The sequence below is a fragment of the Pelecanus crispus genome, chromosome 23, assembly GCF_030463565.1.
Source record: "Pelecanus crispus isolate bPelCri1 chromosome 23, bPelCri1.pri, whole genome shotgun sequence".
Lineage (NCBI taxonomy): Eukaryota > Metazoa > Chordata > Aves > Pelecaniformes > Pelecanidae > Pelecanus > Pelecanus crispus.
The window spans coordinates 3,094,283-3,111,324 of NC_134665.1; the positions used below are offsets into that span (position 1 = coordinate 3,094,283).

The following is a 17,042-nucleotide window of genomic DNA, read 5'->3' on the forward strand; positions in this document are numbered from 1 at the left end:
TCCTTGGCCACCCACGGGTGCACCACGAGACCTATAGGTGCTCCACTGCACCCATGGGTGCCCCATGAGACCTATAGGTGCCCCATGGTGACCCACTGCACCCATGGGTGCCCTGTGGTCAACCATGACCCTTGAAGGTGGGTCAACGCCACCTTGGCGGACCACAACGTGTTCCGTGCCAGGTGAACCCGGTGACCCATGGGTGCCCCACGGCCCCCCAGGGGTGCCCCACGGTGACCTGTGGTTGGCCCTGCCCCACGCCCCCCCCGCCCCCCATCCCACCCAATAAAGCGCTTGGAGTTGTGGCCGTGGCTGCGTGTGGCTGCTGGGGGCATTGGGGGGGGGGGGGCACCCAAAGTGGGGGGCAGCCAAATGGGGGGTGAGACCATAGAGAGGGGGGGAAGAGGCTCCAGAGCGGCCACGTGACCATAGAGCGGAGGGGGTGGGCCTAGAGCATCCTATGGGACCACAGAGAGGTGGAGGACCCCGCCCCCAAACCATAGAGATGTGGTGGACCCCGGCCCAGCCCGCCCCCCAAACCATAGAGACGTGGCGGACCCCGCCCCCCCCCAACCATAGAGACGTGGCGGACCCCAGCCCGCCCCCCAAACCATAGAGACGTGGCGGACCCCGCCCCCCCCAACCATAGAGACGTGGCGGACCCCGGCCCCCCCAAACCATAGAGACGTGGCGGACCCCGCCCCCCCCAACCATAGAGACGTGGTGGACCCCGGCCCCGCCCCCCCAAACCATAGAGACGTGGCGGACCCCAGCCCGCCCCCCCAACCATAGAGACGTGGCGGACCCCGCCCCCCCCAACCATAGAGACGTGGCGGACCCCGCCCCCCCAAACCATAGAGACGTGGCGGACCCCGCCCCCCCAAACCATAGAGACGTGGCGGACCCCGCCCCCCCAAACCATAGAGACGTGGCGGACCCCGGCCCCGCCCCCCCAAACCATAGAGACGTGGCGGACCCCGCCCCCCCAAACCATAGAGACGTGGCGGACCCCGCCCCCCCAAACCATAGAGACGTGGCGGACCCCGCCCCCCCCAAACCATAGAGACGTGGCGGACCGCGGCTGCCGGCGGCGTGGGATGGCGCGAGCGGAGGGTACCGGGGGGGGACGCGGGACAGGGGACCCCCCCACGGGACCCCCCCCATACCCCCGAGCCCCCCCGCCCCGTGTGTGACCCCCCCCGCCCCGGTCCCCGCAGGCCCCCCCGAGCCCCCCCCCCTGTGCCGGGAGCTGTGGGGTCCCCGCGAAGCCGCCAGGTATTTGGGGGACCCCCGGGGGGGGCTCCAGCGCATCGTCCCCCCCCGGAGCCTGCCCGCACTCCTGGCTGCGCCGCGCTGCCGCCGTGAGAGGGGGGAAAGGGGGGGTGGGGGGCCGGGGGGGTCCTGGGGGGATCCTGGGGGAGATATTGGGGTCCTGGGGGTCCTGGGGGGGTGCTGGGGCAGATATCGGGGTCTGGGGGCATCCTGGGGCAGATATCGGGGTCTGGGGGGGTCCTCGGGGCGTCCTGGGGGACATATTGGTGTCCAGGGGGGGTCCTGGGGCAGATATCGGGGTCTGGGGGCGTCCTGGGGGCATCCTGGGGGAGATATTGGGGCCCAGGGGGGGTTCTGGGGGGGTTAGTGGGGTCCGGGGGGGGTCCTTGGGGGAGATATTGGGGGTCCGGGGGGGGTCCTGGGGGTGGAATGGGGGCGTCCTGGGGCAGATATCGGGTTCCAGGGGGGTTATTGAGGTCCTGGGAGGGTCGTGGGGGAGATATCGGGGTCTGGGGGTGGGAATGGGGGTGTCCTGGGGCAGATATCGGGGTTCGGGGGGGTTATTGGGGTCCTGGGGGCTATTGGGGTCCTGTGGGGTTGGCTGCTGGGGTCCTGGGGGGGATATTGGGGCTCTGGGGGGGTCCTGGGGGAGATATTGGGGCCCAGGGGGGTCCGGGGGGGGTTATTGTGGTCCTGGGGGGGTCTTGGGGGAGATATTGGGGTCCAGGGGGGTCCTGGGGGTGGAATGGGGGCATCCTGGGGCAGATATTGGGGTCCAGGGGGGGTTATTGAGGTCCTGGGGGCATCCTGGGGGAGATATTGGGGTCCAGGGGGATCCTGGGGGGGGTTATTGGGGTCCTGGGGGGGTCTTGGGGGTTATTGGGGTCCTGGCTGGGGCCTGGGGGGAGATATTGGGGTCCTGGGGGAGGTAATGAGGGTCTGGGGGGGTCCTGGGGGGGTAATGGGGGCATCCTGGGGGAGATATCAGGGTCTGAGGGGGGTTATTGGGGCTCTGGGGGGGGTCCTGGGGTTATTGGGGTTCTGGGGGGGATCCTGGGGGGGGGCTGCTGGGGTCCTAGGAGAGATCTTGGGGCTCTGGGGGGGTCCTGGGGGGGGTAATGGGGGTGTTTTGGGGGAGATAGCGGGGTCTGGGGGGGGTTATTGGGGTCCTGTGGGGGCCCTGGGGTTATTGGGGCTCTGGGGGGGATCCTGGGGGGGGGGCTGCTGGGGTCCTGGAGGAGAACTTGGGGCTCTGGGGGGGTCCTGGGGGGGTAATGGGGGTGTTTTGGGGGAGATAGCGGGGTCTGGGGGGGTTTATTTGGGTCTGGGGTGGTCCTGGGGGTTATGGGGGCTCTGGGGGGTTTCTGGGGGGCTTATTGGGGTCCTGGGGGGGGCTCTGGGGAGGGTTATTGGGGTCCTGGGGGGGGTAAGGGGGTTAAATGGCATTTGGGGGGGGTCCAATGGTGCCCAAGGGTGGCTTGGGGGGGCCCTGGGGGGTCCCAGGAGGGGACAGATGGAGCCTTGGGGGGGGTCCCAGGGGTACCTGACCCCCCCCCGTGCCCCCCCGCCAGCGGGTGCTGCTGCCCCAGGGGTACCCCGAGAGCGTCAGCCCCGACTACCTCCAGTACCAGTGCTGGGACGCGCTCCAGGTGCCACTGGGAGGGACTGGGAGGGGGCTGGGGGGCGCCCGGGAGGGGCACTGGGAGGCACTGGGAAGGGATTGGGGGCTACTGGGAGGGACTGGGAGGGAGGTGGGGTGGGTATGGGGTCAGTGGGAGGTAACTGGGTGGTAACTGGGAGCACTGGGACGGGATGGGGGGTCAGTGGGAGGTAACTGGGGGGTAACTGGGAGTACTGGGATGGGCTGGGAGATGCTGAGAGGGGTTGGGGTCTTCTGGGAAGGGTCAGGGTGGCACTGGGAGGGACTGGGAGGTAACTGGGAGGGAGGCGGGGTGGGCAAGGGGGTCAGTGGGGGGTAACTGGGGGGCACTGGGAGGTAACTGGGAGCACTGGGCAGGCGCTGTGCAGCACCCTGACGGGCGCCCTGGCCACCCGGGCGGTGCTCCAGGCCGTGGGGGTCGGGGACAGCGCGGGCCACCGTCACCGGGGCCACCCTCACCTGGGTGCTGCGTGGTGAGTCCCCCCAAGCCCCCCTGCTTGACCCCAAATCCCGCTGGGAACCCCACATCCCTGAGTTTGACCCCAAAATTCCTCAATTTGACCCCAAAATTTCCTGGTTTGGCCTCAAAATGTCCGTGTTTGACCCCAAAATCTCTTAGATTGAGCCCAAAACTCCTCGATTTGATGCCCCAAACCCATCTTTGACCTCAAAAATCTCACAATTGGACCTCAAAGTCCCTTAATTGACCCTAAAATTCCTCTATTTGACTCCCAAATCCATTAGTGATTCCAAAATCTCCTGGTTTGACCCAAAAATTCCCCCATTTGACCCTAAAATCTCTTGGTTTGACCCCAAAATTCCTTAGATTGACACCACAATTGCTCAATTTGACCCCAAAAAACCTTTTTTTTACCGCCAAATCTCCAGTTTGACCCCAAAATCTCCCAATTAGACCCCAAAAACCCCTTAATTGACCCTAAAATTCCTCACTTAACCCCAAAATCCCCCAGGTGTGCCCCCAAAATCTACTAATTTAACTCCTAAATCCCTCAGTTTGACACCAAAATTGCTTAGTTTAATCCGTAAACCGATCTTTGACCCCAAAATCTCCTAATTGATCCCAAAATTCCTCAATTTGACCCCAAAATCTAGTGATTTAACTCCTAAATCCCTCACTTTGACCCCCAAAATTGCTCAATTTGATCCCTAAAACCCATCTTTGACTGCAAAAATCCCTCAATTTGACCCCAAAATCCTTCAGTTTGACCCCAAAATTCCTCAATTTGATCCCTAAGCTTATCTTTGATCCCCAAATCTGCCAATTTGACCCCAAAATCCCTCAGTTTAACCTCAAAATCCCTTAACTGACCCAAACGTTTGTTCATTTGACTTCAAAATTTCCCAGTTTGACACCAGAATCTACCGATTGGATCCCAAAATTCCTCAGTTTGACCCCAAAATTCCTCAATTTGACCCTCAAACCCATTTTTTGACCCCGAAATATCTTTGCTTGACCCCAAAATCTGCTTTGGCCACTCTAAAACTCCTTAATTCCACCCTGAAATTGTTTTAATTCCAAATCCCACTATTTTTACCCCAAAATTTATGTTTACTTCCCTGGAATTCCTTAATTTGACCCCAAAATCTATCAATTTGACCCCAAAATCTACCAATTTGACCCAAAAATTCCAGTTTAAACCTCAAAATTTTTCAACTTGATCCCAAAATTGCCCAGTTTGACCCCAGAATTTCTCAATTTGATCCCCAAATCCCCCAGTTTTAACCAAAAATCCACTAATTTGACCCCCAAACCCTTGTCTGACCCCCCAAATCTCCCAGTTTTCACCCCAAAATGAGCCCCAGAACCCCTCAAATCCCCCCATTTCACCCCAAAACCTGCTCCAGCCCCCCCAAAAATCCCCAGTTTGGCCCCAAAATCTTTCTTACATCCTGAGCCGCAAATTCATGAATTTTTCCCCAAAATTCACTAATTTAAAAAAAAAAAAATCACTAATTTCCCCCCAAAAGTCCATTAATTTCCCCCAAAAATTCAGCAATTTTGCCTCTTTCACCCTAAAGTGTCCCACTTTTACCCCAAAAGCCTTCATTTTAGCCCAAAATCATCCCCAGGCCCCCTCGAATCCTTTCATTTCACCCCAAAAAATCCCACTTTGAGCCCCCAAATCACCCCAAAACCTGCTCCAGCACCCCCAAAAATCCCCCAGTTTGGCCCCAAAATGTTTCTTAGATCCCAGATCCATGTTTGAGCCCCAAATTCATGAATTTTCCCACAAATTCACTAATTTTTTAAAAAAATAACTAATTTCCCCCAAATTCATTAATTTCTCCCAAAATTCACTGATTTTGTCCATTTCACCCCCAAATCCCTCATTTTAGCCCAAAATCAGCCCCAGCCCCCCTCAAATCCCTTCGTTTCACCCCCCAAAATCCCACTTTGACCCCCAAAATCCCCAGTTTTACCCCCAAATTTGCCCCACAACAGCCTTTTTTTAACCCAAAATCCCCCATTTTCACCCCAAAACTCCCCCGTACCCAAAATCCCCCAGTTATCACCCCAAACCCCCGCACCCCAAATCCCCCATTTTCACCCCCAAATTCTCCCGCACCCAAAATCCCCCCATTTTCACCCCAAAACTCTCTTGCACCCCAAATTCTCCGTTTTCACCCCAAATCCCTCAAATTTCCTGATTCCCCCCCAAACGCCTCATCCCCAAAATCGCTGGGTTTGACCCCAAAACCGCTGCCCCCCGCAGATGGGGTGGGGATGGTGACGCGCATCACCTTCGCCTGGCTCCAGGGGTGAGCACTGGGAGGGCACTGGGCTGGACTGGGAGGGCACTGGGCTGGACTGGGAGGGACTGGGAGCACTGGGAAGGCACTGGGCTGGACTGGGAGGGCACTGGGAGCACTGGGAGGGGACTGGGCTGGACTGGGAGGGACTGGGCTGGACTGGGAGGGCACTGGGAGCACTGGGAGGGACTGGGCTGGACTGGGAGGGCACTGGGAGCACTGGGAGGGACTGGGCTGGACTGGGAGGGCACTGGGAGCACTGGGAGGGACTGGGATGGACTGGGAGGGCACTGGAATGGACAGGGAGGATACTGGGAGCATGAGGAGGGGACTGGAGGTTACTGGGGTGGACTGGGAGGTTACTGGGATGGACTGGGAGGATACTGGGAGCATTGGAAGGGGACTGGGAGGGCGCTGGGATGGACTGGGAGGATACTGGGAGCATTGGAAGGGGTGGACTGGGAGGGCGCTGGGATGGACTGGGAGGATACTGGGAGCATTGGAAGGGGACTGGGAGGGCGCTTGGGATGGACTGGGAGGATACTGGGAGCATTGGAAGGGGACTGGGAGGGCGCTGGGATGGACTGGGAGGATACTGGGAGCATTGGAAGGGGACTGGGAGGGCACTGGGAAGGACTGGGAGGATACTGGGAGGACTGAGAAGGCACTGGGGTGGACTGGGAGGGTACTGGGAGGGCACTGGGATGGGACTGGGCTGGACTGGGTGGATACTGGGATGGACTGGGAGGATACTGGGAGCATTGGAAGGGGACTGGGAGGGCACTGGGATGGACTGGAGGATACTGGGAAGACTGAGAAGGTACTGGGGTGGACTGGGAGGGTACTGGAGGGCACTGGGATGGGACTGGGAGGATACTGGGATGGACTGGGAGGGCACTGGGATGGACTGGGAAGATACTGAGAGGCAAAGGGATGGATTGGGAGGATACTGGGAGCACTGGGAGGGCACTGGGATGGGACTGGGGTGGACTGGGAGGATACTGGGATGGACTGGGAGGATACTGGGAGCATTGGAAAGGGACTGGGAGGCACTGGGATGGACTGGGAGGATACTGGGAGGACTGAAAAGGCACTGGGATGGGACTGGGAGGATACTGGGGTGGACTGGGAGGATACTGGGATGGACTGGGAGGATACTGGGAGCATTGGAAGGGGACTGGGAGGGCGCTGGGATGGACTGGGAGGATACTGGGAGCACTGGGCCTTACTGGGAGCACTGGGCGGTGGCACTGGGAGCACTGGGCCTTACTGGGAGCACTGGGAGGCGGCACTGGGAGCCTCTGGGCCTTACTGGGAGCACTGGGTCTTACTGGGAGCACTGGGAGGCGGCACTGGGAGTTACTGGGCCTTACTGGGAGCACTGGGAGGCAGCACTGGGAGGCACTGGGCCTTACTGGAGCACTGGGAGGTGGCACTGGGAGCACTGGGAGGCGGCACTGGGAGTCACTGGGACTTACTGGGAGTCACTGGGACTTAGTGGGAGCACTGGGCCTTACTGGGAGCACTGGGAGGCGGCACTGGGAGCACTGGGCCTTACTGGGAGCACTGGGAGGCGGCACTGGGAGGCGGCACTGGGAGTCTCTGGGCCTTACTGGGAGTCACTGGTCCTTACTGGGAGCACTGGGAGGCAGCACTGGGAGCGCTGGGCCTTACTGGGAGCGCTGGGAGGCGGCACTGGGAGCGCTGGGCTTTGCTGGGAGGTGGCCCTGGGCCTTACTGGGAGCACTGGGCCTTACTGGGAGCACTGGGATCCCCCAGGAGCCGCCTGGACTGCGAGGCCAAGCAGTGGCGGTGAGTCCCCGCCCCCGAGGCCCCGCCCCCAAAGCCCCGCCCCGTGCCGCGGAGGCCCCGCCCCCGTGACGCGAGGCCCCGCCCAGGCTGGCGGCTGACGTGCTGAAATGACGCGGCGCTCGTGCTGGAGCTGCTGGCGCCCGCCTGGCCGCGCGCCGGCCCCGCCCTCCTGACGCTGGCGGCCGCGGGCAAGGTGAGGCCACGCCCACCGCCACGCCCACTGCCACGCCCACCGCGCGGGAGGGGGAGCGGGGCCGGGGGGGACTGGGAGGGTACTGGGAGGCACTGGGGGGTACTGGGTGATGCTGGGGGATACTGGGGTGGACTGGGAGGGAAGGGGATGATACTGGGGGGGACTGGGAGGGTACTGGGGTGATACTGGGAGGCCCTGGGGGGCACTGGGAGGCACTGGGTGGTACTGGGAGGGTACTGGGGTGATAGTGGGAGGCACTAGGGGGGACTGGGAGGGTACTGGGGTGGCACTGGGAGGCACTGGGTGATACTGGGAGGCCCTGGGTGTCCCCCCCAGTGCATCGTGGGTGTGGCGGGCGGGCACTGGGGTGATACTGGGAGGCACTGGGAGGCCCTGGGGTGGCACTGGGGTGATACTGGGAGGCCCTGGGTGTCCCCCAGTGCATCATGGGCATGGGCGGGATGGCACTGGGAGGCACTGGGGTGGTACTGGGAGGCACTGGGTGTCCCCCCAGTGCATCGTGGGCGTGGTGGGCGGGCACTGGGGTGATACTGGGAGGCACTGGGGTGATACTGGGAGGCACTGGTGTCCCCCAGTGCATTGTGGGCGTGGCGGGCGGGCACTGGGGTGATACTGGGAGGCACTGGGAGGCACTGGTGTCCCCCAGTGCATCGTGGGCGTGGCGGGCGGGCACTGGGGTGATACTGGGAGGCACTGGGGTGATACTGGGAGGCACTGGTGTCCCCCAGTGCATCGTGGGCGTGGCGGGGCGGGGCCACGCGGGCGGCGCTGGCCGTGCACCAGGCGCGGAGGGACAACATGGCCGACGTGGCCGCCAAGGACAGCAGCCAGGTGGGCACTGGGAGCACTGGGAGCACTGGAGGGGACTGGGAGGCACTGGGAGGGAGTGGGAGGGCAAGTGGGATGAACTGGGAGCACTGGGAGGGGACTGGGGGACACTGGGAGGGAGTGGGAGGGCAACTGGCTGGACTGGGAGCACTGGGAGCGGACCGGGGGTGATGGGTAGGGACTGGAAAGACAGCTGGGCTGGACTGGGAGCACTGGGAGGGGACTGGGGTACACTGGGAGGGGAGTGGGAGGGCAACTGGGTTGTACTGGGAGCACTGGGGGGGACGCTGGGAGGGGATTGGGGTCACTGGGGGCAAGGGGGGATGACTGGGAGGGCAACTGGGCTGGACTGGGAGCACTGGGAGGCAAGTGAGAGTAGTGGGGCAGCAACTGGCTTATACTGGGAGGGGGACTAGGCTGTACTGGGAGCACAGGGAGGCAGCGGTGGGGGGGTTACTGGGGCGTTACTGGTGTTGCTGGGGGGGTTACTGGTGTTACTGGGGGGTTACTGGCATTGCTGGGGGGTTCCTGGGGCATTGCTGGTGTTACTGGGGGGTTACTGGTGTTGCTGGGGGTGTTACTGTGGGGTTAGTGGTGTTACTGGGGCGTTACTGGTGTTGCTGGGGGGGTCACTGGTGTTACTGGGGGTTACTGGTGTCCCTGCTGTGGCCGGGCAGGAGACGCTGGTGAACGGGGCGGGGCTGCTGCTGGCGCTGCTGCTGCTGCCGCTGCTGGAGGGGCGGCCGTGGTGAGGGGGCGGGGCCTGGGGAGGGGGCGGGGCCTGGGGAGGGGGGGCGGGGCCTGGGAGGGGCGGGCCGTGGGGAGGGGGCGGGGCCTGGGGGGCGGCCGTGGTGAGGGGGCGGGGCCTGGGAGGGGCGGCCGTGGGGAGGGGGCGGGGCCGGGGAGAGGGGGCGGGGCCTGGGAGGGGCGGCCGTTGGTGAGGGGGGGGCGGGGCCCTGGGGAGGGGGCGGGGCCTGGGAGGGGCGGCCGTTGTGAGGGGGCGGGGCCCGGGGGGAGGGGGGCGGGGCCTGGGCGGGCCGTGGTGAGGGGGCGGGGCCTGGGGGGCGGCCGTGGTGAGGGGGCGGGGCCCCTGGGGAGGGGGGGCGGGGCCTGGGGGCGGCGGCCGTGGTGAGGGGGCGGGGCCTGGGGAGGGGGCGGGGCCTGGGAAGGGTGGCCGTGGTGAGGGGGCGGGCCCCGGGGGAGGGGGGCGGGGCGGGGGGGGGGGCGGGGCCTGGGAGGGGCGGCCGTGGTGAGGGAGGCGGGGGCCTGGGGAGGGGGGGCGGGGCCTGGGGGGTGCGGCCGTGGTGAGGGGGCGGGGCCCTGGGGAGGGGGGCGGGGCCTGGGGGCGGCGGCCGTGGTGAGGGGGCGGGGCCTGGGGAGGGGGGCGGGGCCCTGGGAAGGGTGGCCGTGGTGAGGGGGCGGGGCCTGGGGAGGGGGGGCGGGGCCTGAGAGGGGTGGCCGTGGGGAGGGGGGCGGGGCCTGGGGAGAGGGGGCGGGGCCGGGAGGGGGGCCCGTGGTGGCCTGGGGCGGGGCCTCCAGGAATGGGTGGAGCCTCGGGAGAGGGGGCGGGGCCTCAGGGAGAGGGAGGGAGGGGGAAACTCCTGGGAGATTTTGGGGGCCCCCCGGGTCTGGGGGAGGGGCTGGGGCCCCCCAGGGGGCTGATGGGGGATTTGGGGGGCCCCCCATCTGAGGGGGTGTCGGGCCCCCCGGGGCTGATGGGGGATTTTGGGGGCCCCCCATCTGAGGGGGTGTCGGGCCCCCCGGGGCTGATGGGGGATTTTGGGGGCCCCCCATCTGAGGGGGTGTCGGGCCCCCCGGGGCTGATGGGATTTGGGGCCCCCCAGGCTGACGGGGGGGGTGGTGGCGCTGCTGCTGGGCACCCACCTGGGCGCCAACCTGGGGGCGCTGGGGGCCCTGCGCCTGCCCACCCTCAACCGCCCCGCGCCTGCGCCTCGCCCTGGGCGGGGCCCTGCGGGGCGGGGCCGGGGGGGGCGGGGCCCGGGGGGGCGGGGCTGCCGGGCCCCCACCCTGCCGGGGAGGGCGGGGGTCAGCGTCAGCGTCCCCGGGCCCCGAGGAGGTCAACCCCCGCGAGCCCCTGCTGCCCGGTGAGTGTCCCCCCCGCGTCACCCCCCTGTGTCACCCCGTGTCACCCACCCCCCGTGTCACCCCCCTCATGTCACCCACCCCCCCGTGTCACCCAGTACCCCCCCGTGTCACCCCCCCCATGTCAACCCCCTGTGTCACCCACCCCCTGTGTCACCCAGTGTCCCCCCCGGTGTCACCCATCCCTGTGTCACCCACCCCCTGTGTCACCCAGTGTCACCCACCCCCCACGTCACCCACCCCCCTCGTGTCACCCCGCCATGTCACCCCCCTGTGTCACCCCCCCATGTCAACCCCCCCGTGTCACCCACCCTCCCCATGTCACCCACCCCACCCTGTCACCCCCCTGTGTCACCCCTGTGTCACCCACCCTCCCCATGTCACCCAGTGTCACCCACCCCGTGTCATCCACCCCACCCTGTCACCCCCCCGTGTCACCCCATGTCACACAGTGTCACCCACCCCATGTCACCCTTCCGTGTCACCCAGTGTCACCCACCCCCCCTGTGTCACCCACCCCGTGTCATCCACCCCACCCTGTCACCCCCCCGTGTCACCCCATGTCACACAGTGTCACCCACCCCCCCCATGTCACCCTTCCGTGTCACCCAGTGTCACCCACCCCCCCCATGTCACCCCTCATGTCACCCCTCTGGCACCCATCCTGCCGTGTCACCCCCCCCATGTCACTCTGTGAGCCCCCCCAGTGTCCCCCGCACATGTCACCCCTTGTCACCCGCCCCCTTGTGTTACCCCATATCACCTGACGTCACCCAGTATCACCTGGTGTCACTCTCCTGTCACCTAATGCCCCCCAGTGTCCTCCCCATGTCACCCCAATGTCACCCAGTGTCCCCTATTGTCACCCCCGCGTCACCCGATGCCACCCAGCATCCTTTTCATGTCACCCAGCGTCACCCAATGTCACCTATTGTCACCCAATGTTACCCCTCTGCGTCACCTGATGCGACCCAGCATCCTCCCAGTGTCACCCAGTGTCACCCAGTGTCCCCTATTGTCACCCCCCCCACATCACCTGATGCCACCCAGCGTCCTCCTCCTGTTACCCCATGTCACCCAGTGTCACCCAGTGCACATGTTGTCACCCCCTGCATCACCCGATGCCGCCCAGCGTCCTCCCCATGTCACCCAGTGTCACCCAGTGCCACCCCCCGTCACCCTGTGCGTCCCCGCTGGCTGCCCCTCCCTTGCGTCGCCCCGACGTCGCCCCGACGTCACCCCGACGTCACCCGCTGTCCCCACAGGCTTCAGCACCCGCCTCAGCCTCCACCTGGGCGCCCCCCTGCACCGCCTGGTCAATAGGTGAGGGGACCTGGGGGGAGGGGGGCACCCAGGAACTCGGGGGGCACCCAGAAGGTTGGGGGGGTCCCCAGGAGTTGGGGGGGCACCCAGGAGTTCGGGGGGGGCACCCAGGAGTTTGGGGAGGGGACCCAGGAGCTCAGGGGGGGCACCCAGGAGTTGGGGGGGGTGCCCAGAAGGTTGGGGGGGCACGCAGGAGTTCGGGGGGGGTCCCCGGGATTTGGGGGGCACCCAGGTTTTGGGGGGCACCCAGGAGTTCGGGGGGGAGCCCCCAGCAGTTCAGGGGGGGCAGCCAGGATTGGGGGGGGGTCCCGAGGATTGGGGGGGGTCCCGAGGATTTGGGGGGCCCCCGGGTTTTGGGGGGCCCCGAGATTGGGGGCTTCCCAGGAGTTGGGGGTCCCCGGGATTTGGGGGGGTCCCCAGGATTGGGGGTCCCCAGGGTTGGCCCCAAGCGCAGGTCTCCCCCATGCCCCCAGCGAGGCGGAGCTGAAGAAGGCGCTGGCGTGCGGCACCCGGGACTACATCATCGTGCTGCGCCCCGCGCGAGGTGGGGGCACCGGGAGCACTGGGGGCACTGGGGGGCACTGGGGGGCACTGGGGGCACCCGGGACTACATCATCGTGCTGCGCCCCGCGCGAGGTGGGGGGGCACTGGGGGGCACTGGGAGCACTGGGGGGCACTGGGGGCACCCGGGACTACATCAGCGTGCTGCGCCCCACGCGAGGTGGGGGCACTGGGAGCCACTGGGGGCACTGGGGGGCACTGGGGGGCACTGGGAGCACTGGGGGCACTGGGGGGCACTGGGGGCACCCGGGACTACATCATCGTGCTACGCCCCACATGAGGTGGGGGCACTGGGGGCACTGGGGGGCACTGGGAGCACTGGGGGCACTGGGAGCACTGGGGGCACTGGGGGCACCTGGGACTACATCATCGTGCTGCGCCCCACGCGAGGTGGGGGCACTGGGGGCACTGGGAGCACTGGGGGGCACTGGGGGGCACTGGGGGCACTGGGGGGCACTGGGGGCACCCGGGACTACATCATCGTGCTGCGCCCCGCGCGAGGGTGGGGGCACTGGGGGCACTGGGGGGCACTGGGAGCACTGGGAGCACTGGGGGCACTGGGGGGGCACTGGGGGCACCTGGGACTACATCATCGTGCTGCGCCCCGCGCGAGGTGGGGGGCACTGGGGGGCACTGGGGGGCACTGGGGGCACCCGGGACTACATCATCGTGCTGCGCCCCACGCGAGGTGGGAGCACTGGGGGGCACTGGGGGGCACTGGGAGCACTGGGGGGCACTGGGAGCACTGGGAGCACTGGGGGCACTGGGGGGCACTGGGGGCACCCGGGGACTACATCATCGTGCTGCGCCCCACGCGAGGTGGGGGCACTGGGGAGCACTGGGGGGCACTGGGGAGCACTGGGGGGCACTGGGAGCACTGGGGGCACTGGGGGGCACTGGGGGGCACTGGGGGCACCCGGGACTACATCATCGTGCTGCGCCCCGCGCGAGGTGGGGGCACTGGGAGCACTGGGGGCACTGGGGGGCACTGGGGGCACCCGGGACTACATCATCGTGCTGGCGCCCCGCGCGAGGTGGGGGCACTGGGGGGCACTGGGGGCACTGGGGGGCACTGGGGGCACCCGGGACTACATCATCGTGCTGCGCCCCGCGCGAGGTGGGGGCACTGGGAGCACTGGGGGGCACTGGGGGCACCCGGGACTACATCATCGTGCTGCGCCCCGCGCGAGGTGGGGGCACTGGGGGGCACTGGGAGCACTGGGGGGCACTGGGGGGCACTGGGGGCACCCGGGACTACATCATCGTGCTGCGCCCCGCGCGAGGTGGGGGCACCCGGCACTTGGGGGGCACTGGGGGCACCCGGCACTTGGGGGGGGCCCAGGGGCCGGAAGGGGACCAGGAGTTGGGGGGGGGCCCAGGGTTTTGGGGAGCACCCAGGGGTTTGGGGGGGGCCCAGGGGTTTGGGGGGGGGCCCAGGGGTTTTGGGGGGGATTCAGGGGTTTGGGGACGGCCCAGGGGTTTGGGGGGGGCACCCAGGGGTTTGGGGGGGGCCCAGGGGTTTGGGGGGGATTCAGGGTTTGGGGGGGATTCAGGGGTTTGGGGACGGCCCAGGGGTTTGGGGGGGGCACCCAGGAGTTTGGGGGGGCACCCAGGGGTTTGGGGGGGGGCCCAGGGGTTTGGGGGGGATTCAGGGGTTTGGGGGGGGCACCCAGGAGTTTGGGGGGGGCACCCAGGAGTTTGGGGGGGCACCCAGGGGTTTGGGGGGGGCCCCAGGGGTTTGGGGGGGGATTCAGGGGTTTGGGGACGGCCCAGGGGTTTGGGGGGGGCACCCAGGGGTTTGGGGGGGGCCCAGGGGTTTGGGGGGGATTCAGGGGTTTGGGGGTGGCCCAGGGGTTTGGGGGGGGCACCCAGGGGTTTGGGGGGGGACCCAGGAGTTTGGGGGGACTCAGGCATTTGGGGGGGGTCCCAGAAAGGGACCCAGGAGTTTGGGGGGCACCCAAGTGTCTGGGGGGGTCCCAGGGTCCTGGAAGGGGACCTAGGATCTTGGGGGGGGGGTCCCAGGAGTTTGGGGGGGACCCAGGGTCCTAGAAGGGAACCTGGGAGTTTGGGGGTGTCCCAGGATTTTGGGGGGGGTCCCAGGGTCCCAGAAGGGGACCCAGGAGTTTGGGGGGGATTCAGGAATTTGGGGGGGTTCCAGGAGTTTGGGGGGGGTCCCACGGTCCCCAGAAGGGGACCCAGGAGTTTGGGGGGCACCCAGGCATCTGGAGGGGTTCCCGGGGCCCCAGGAGGGGTCCCAGGCAGCCGGGTGACCCCCCCCGCCCCTCCCCGCAGGCTGGGTGGGGGTGGGGCTGCGCCGGGGAGCCCCCCCTGACACCCCACTCCGAGCCTGCGCCCACGCTCTGCTGCTGGAGGAGCTGCTGGGCCCCGACCTGCCCCCCGGGGGCACCCATGGGTGCTGCCCTGCGCCCGCTGCAGCAGCGCCTGCGCCGCTGCCGTGAGTCCCCTGGGGGGCTTGGGGGGCCCTGGGGGGCTTGGGGGGCCCTGGGGTGTGCTGGAGGTCCCTGCAAGGGGTTTGGGGGTCCCTGGGGTCATTTTGGGGGTCCCTGGGGTGTGGTGGGGGTCCCTGGGGTCATTTTGGGGGTCCCTGGAAGGGGTTTGGGGGTCCCTGAGGTATGGTGGGGATCCCTGAGGTGGTTTGGGGGGTCCCTGGGGTGTGCTGGAGGTCCCTGGGGTGTGTTGGGGGGTCCCTGGGGTCATTTGGGGGGCCCCTGGGGTGTGCTGGGGGCCCCTGGGGTCATTTTGGGGGTCCCTGGAAGGGGTTTGGGGGTCCCTGGGGTGCGGTGGGGGGTCCCTGGGGTCATTTTGGGGGCCCCTGGAAGGGATTGGATTTGGGGGTCCCTGGGGTCTATTTTGGGTTCCCTGGAGCAATTTTGGGATCCCTGGGGCAGGTTTGGGGTCCCTGTAGCAATTGTGGGGTCCCTGGGGCAAATTTTTGGGGTCCCCGGTGCAAATTTTGGGGCCCCTGGGGGAAATTTTTGGGTTCCCTGGAGCAATTTTGGGGTCTCTGGGGCAGTTTTGGGGTCCCCAGGGTGGTTTTGGGGTCCCTGGGGTGGTTTTGGGTTCCCCGGAGCAATTTTGGGGTCCCTGGGGTGATTTTGGGGTCCCTGGGGCAGTTTTGGGGTCCCCGGGCAGGTTTGGGGTCCCTGGAGCAATTTTGGGGTCCCTGGGGTGATTTTGGGGTCCCTGGGGGCAGTTTTGGGGTCCCCAGGGTGGTTTTGGGGTCCCCGGGCAGGTTTGGGGTCCCCGGAGCGACGCTGGGGTCCGCGGGCAGTAACGGGGTCGCCCCCCCCAGCGCCAGGGACGGTGCCGTGGGGCGTCGTGGCCGAGAGCTCCCGCCTCTGGCGCACGCTGGGCCCCGCCTTCCTGCACGGTACGTGTCAGCACGCGTGTCAGCACGCGTGTCGTCGCGTGGCACCCTGTGTCGGTGCTCGGGTCACCTCTGCCCCCCCCCAGTGTCCCCCAACACCCCCTTTTCCTCTGGGCCCTCACGTGTTGTCGCGTGCCATCACGCGTTGTGACGTGTCAGCGCATGTCGCGTGTTGCGGCGTGCCACCCTCCTGGGTCCCTCTCCCCGTGTCATCACGCGTGTCCGTCGTGACCCTCCCCCGTGGCATCCCACGCGGCCGCCACCTCCCGCGTCATCGCGTGTCACCTTCGCAACACGTGTCGGCGTGTGTCCTCGCAATGCCACGCACGTCGCCGCCCGGGGCCCCCCCATGTCGTCACGCGTGTCGTTGAGCGCCCTTGTGACGTTGCACGTGCGGCCTCCTCCCCCCCCCGCTGTGACGTCACACGCGTCGCGGCACGTCACCACATGCGTCACGTGCCGTGGCGTGTCATCACGTGTCACCCCCGCAAGCCTCCCTGCCCCGCTTGTTGCTACGCGGCGCTGCGTGACATCCCGCGTGTCACCCCATGACATCCCGCGCGTTTTCCCCATGACGCCATGCGCATCACCCCGTGATGTCACGCAAGTCACCCCATGACGTCACGCGAGTCACCCCGTGACGTCACCGCCCCGCAGGGCTGGCGGCCGCCGGTTGGGGAGACGCAGCGGCACCTCCTGGCCCCCGACGAATGGCAGCTCGAGTGGGCGGGGCCGGGGGGCGGGGCCTCCGCGGAGAAGCCCCGCCCCTCGCCCCGCCCCACCTAGACCGGCCCCGCCCCCGATCCCCCCAAACGGCCCCAAAGCGGGGGGGGAGGGGGCAGAAATACCCTGGTGTTTTTTTCTTTTTTTTTCTCACAATGGGTCCAAAACAAAGAAACAAACCCAAAACGCCGGGGTTTGGGGCGCTTGGGGAGCAACGGGCGGGGCGTGCCCCGGCGGGGGGCCGGGCCGTTGGGGCATTCGGGGGCATTTGAGGGGCATTTGGGGCATTTGGGGACATTTGAGGGGGATTTGGGGGGGATTTGGGGACATTTGGGGGCATTTGGGGGCATTTGGGGACATTTGAGGGGGATTTGGGACATTTGGGG

The 17,042-nt window shown here is 66.8% G+C and overlaps 1 protein-coding gene across 1 annotated transcript; it reads left to right on the plus strand.

Moving 5' to 3' along the window:
• The first annotated feature begins 124 nt into the window (after positions 1–124).
• Positions 125–16,719, plus strand: RUSF1 (RUS family member 1). Its single transcript, XM_075724693.1, is given in 21 exon segments — positions 125–137; positions 793–1,100; positions 2,844–2,921; positions 3,290–3,364; positions 3,366–3,405; positions 5,668–5,713; positions 7,484–7,516; positions 7,603–7,621; positions 7,623–7,709; positions 8,459–8,476; positions 8,478–8,561; positions 9,236–9,306; positions 10,403–10,496; positions 10,498–10,663; positions 11,927–11,984; positions 12,458–12,528; positions 14,838–14,938; positions 14,940–15,000; positions 15,859–15,936; positions 16,591–16,610; positions 16,612–16,719. Coding segments are annotated over 21 exon segments (1,629 nt in total).
• Positions 16,720–17,042: the final 323 nt, after the last annotated feature.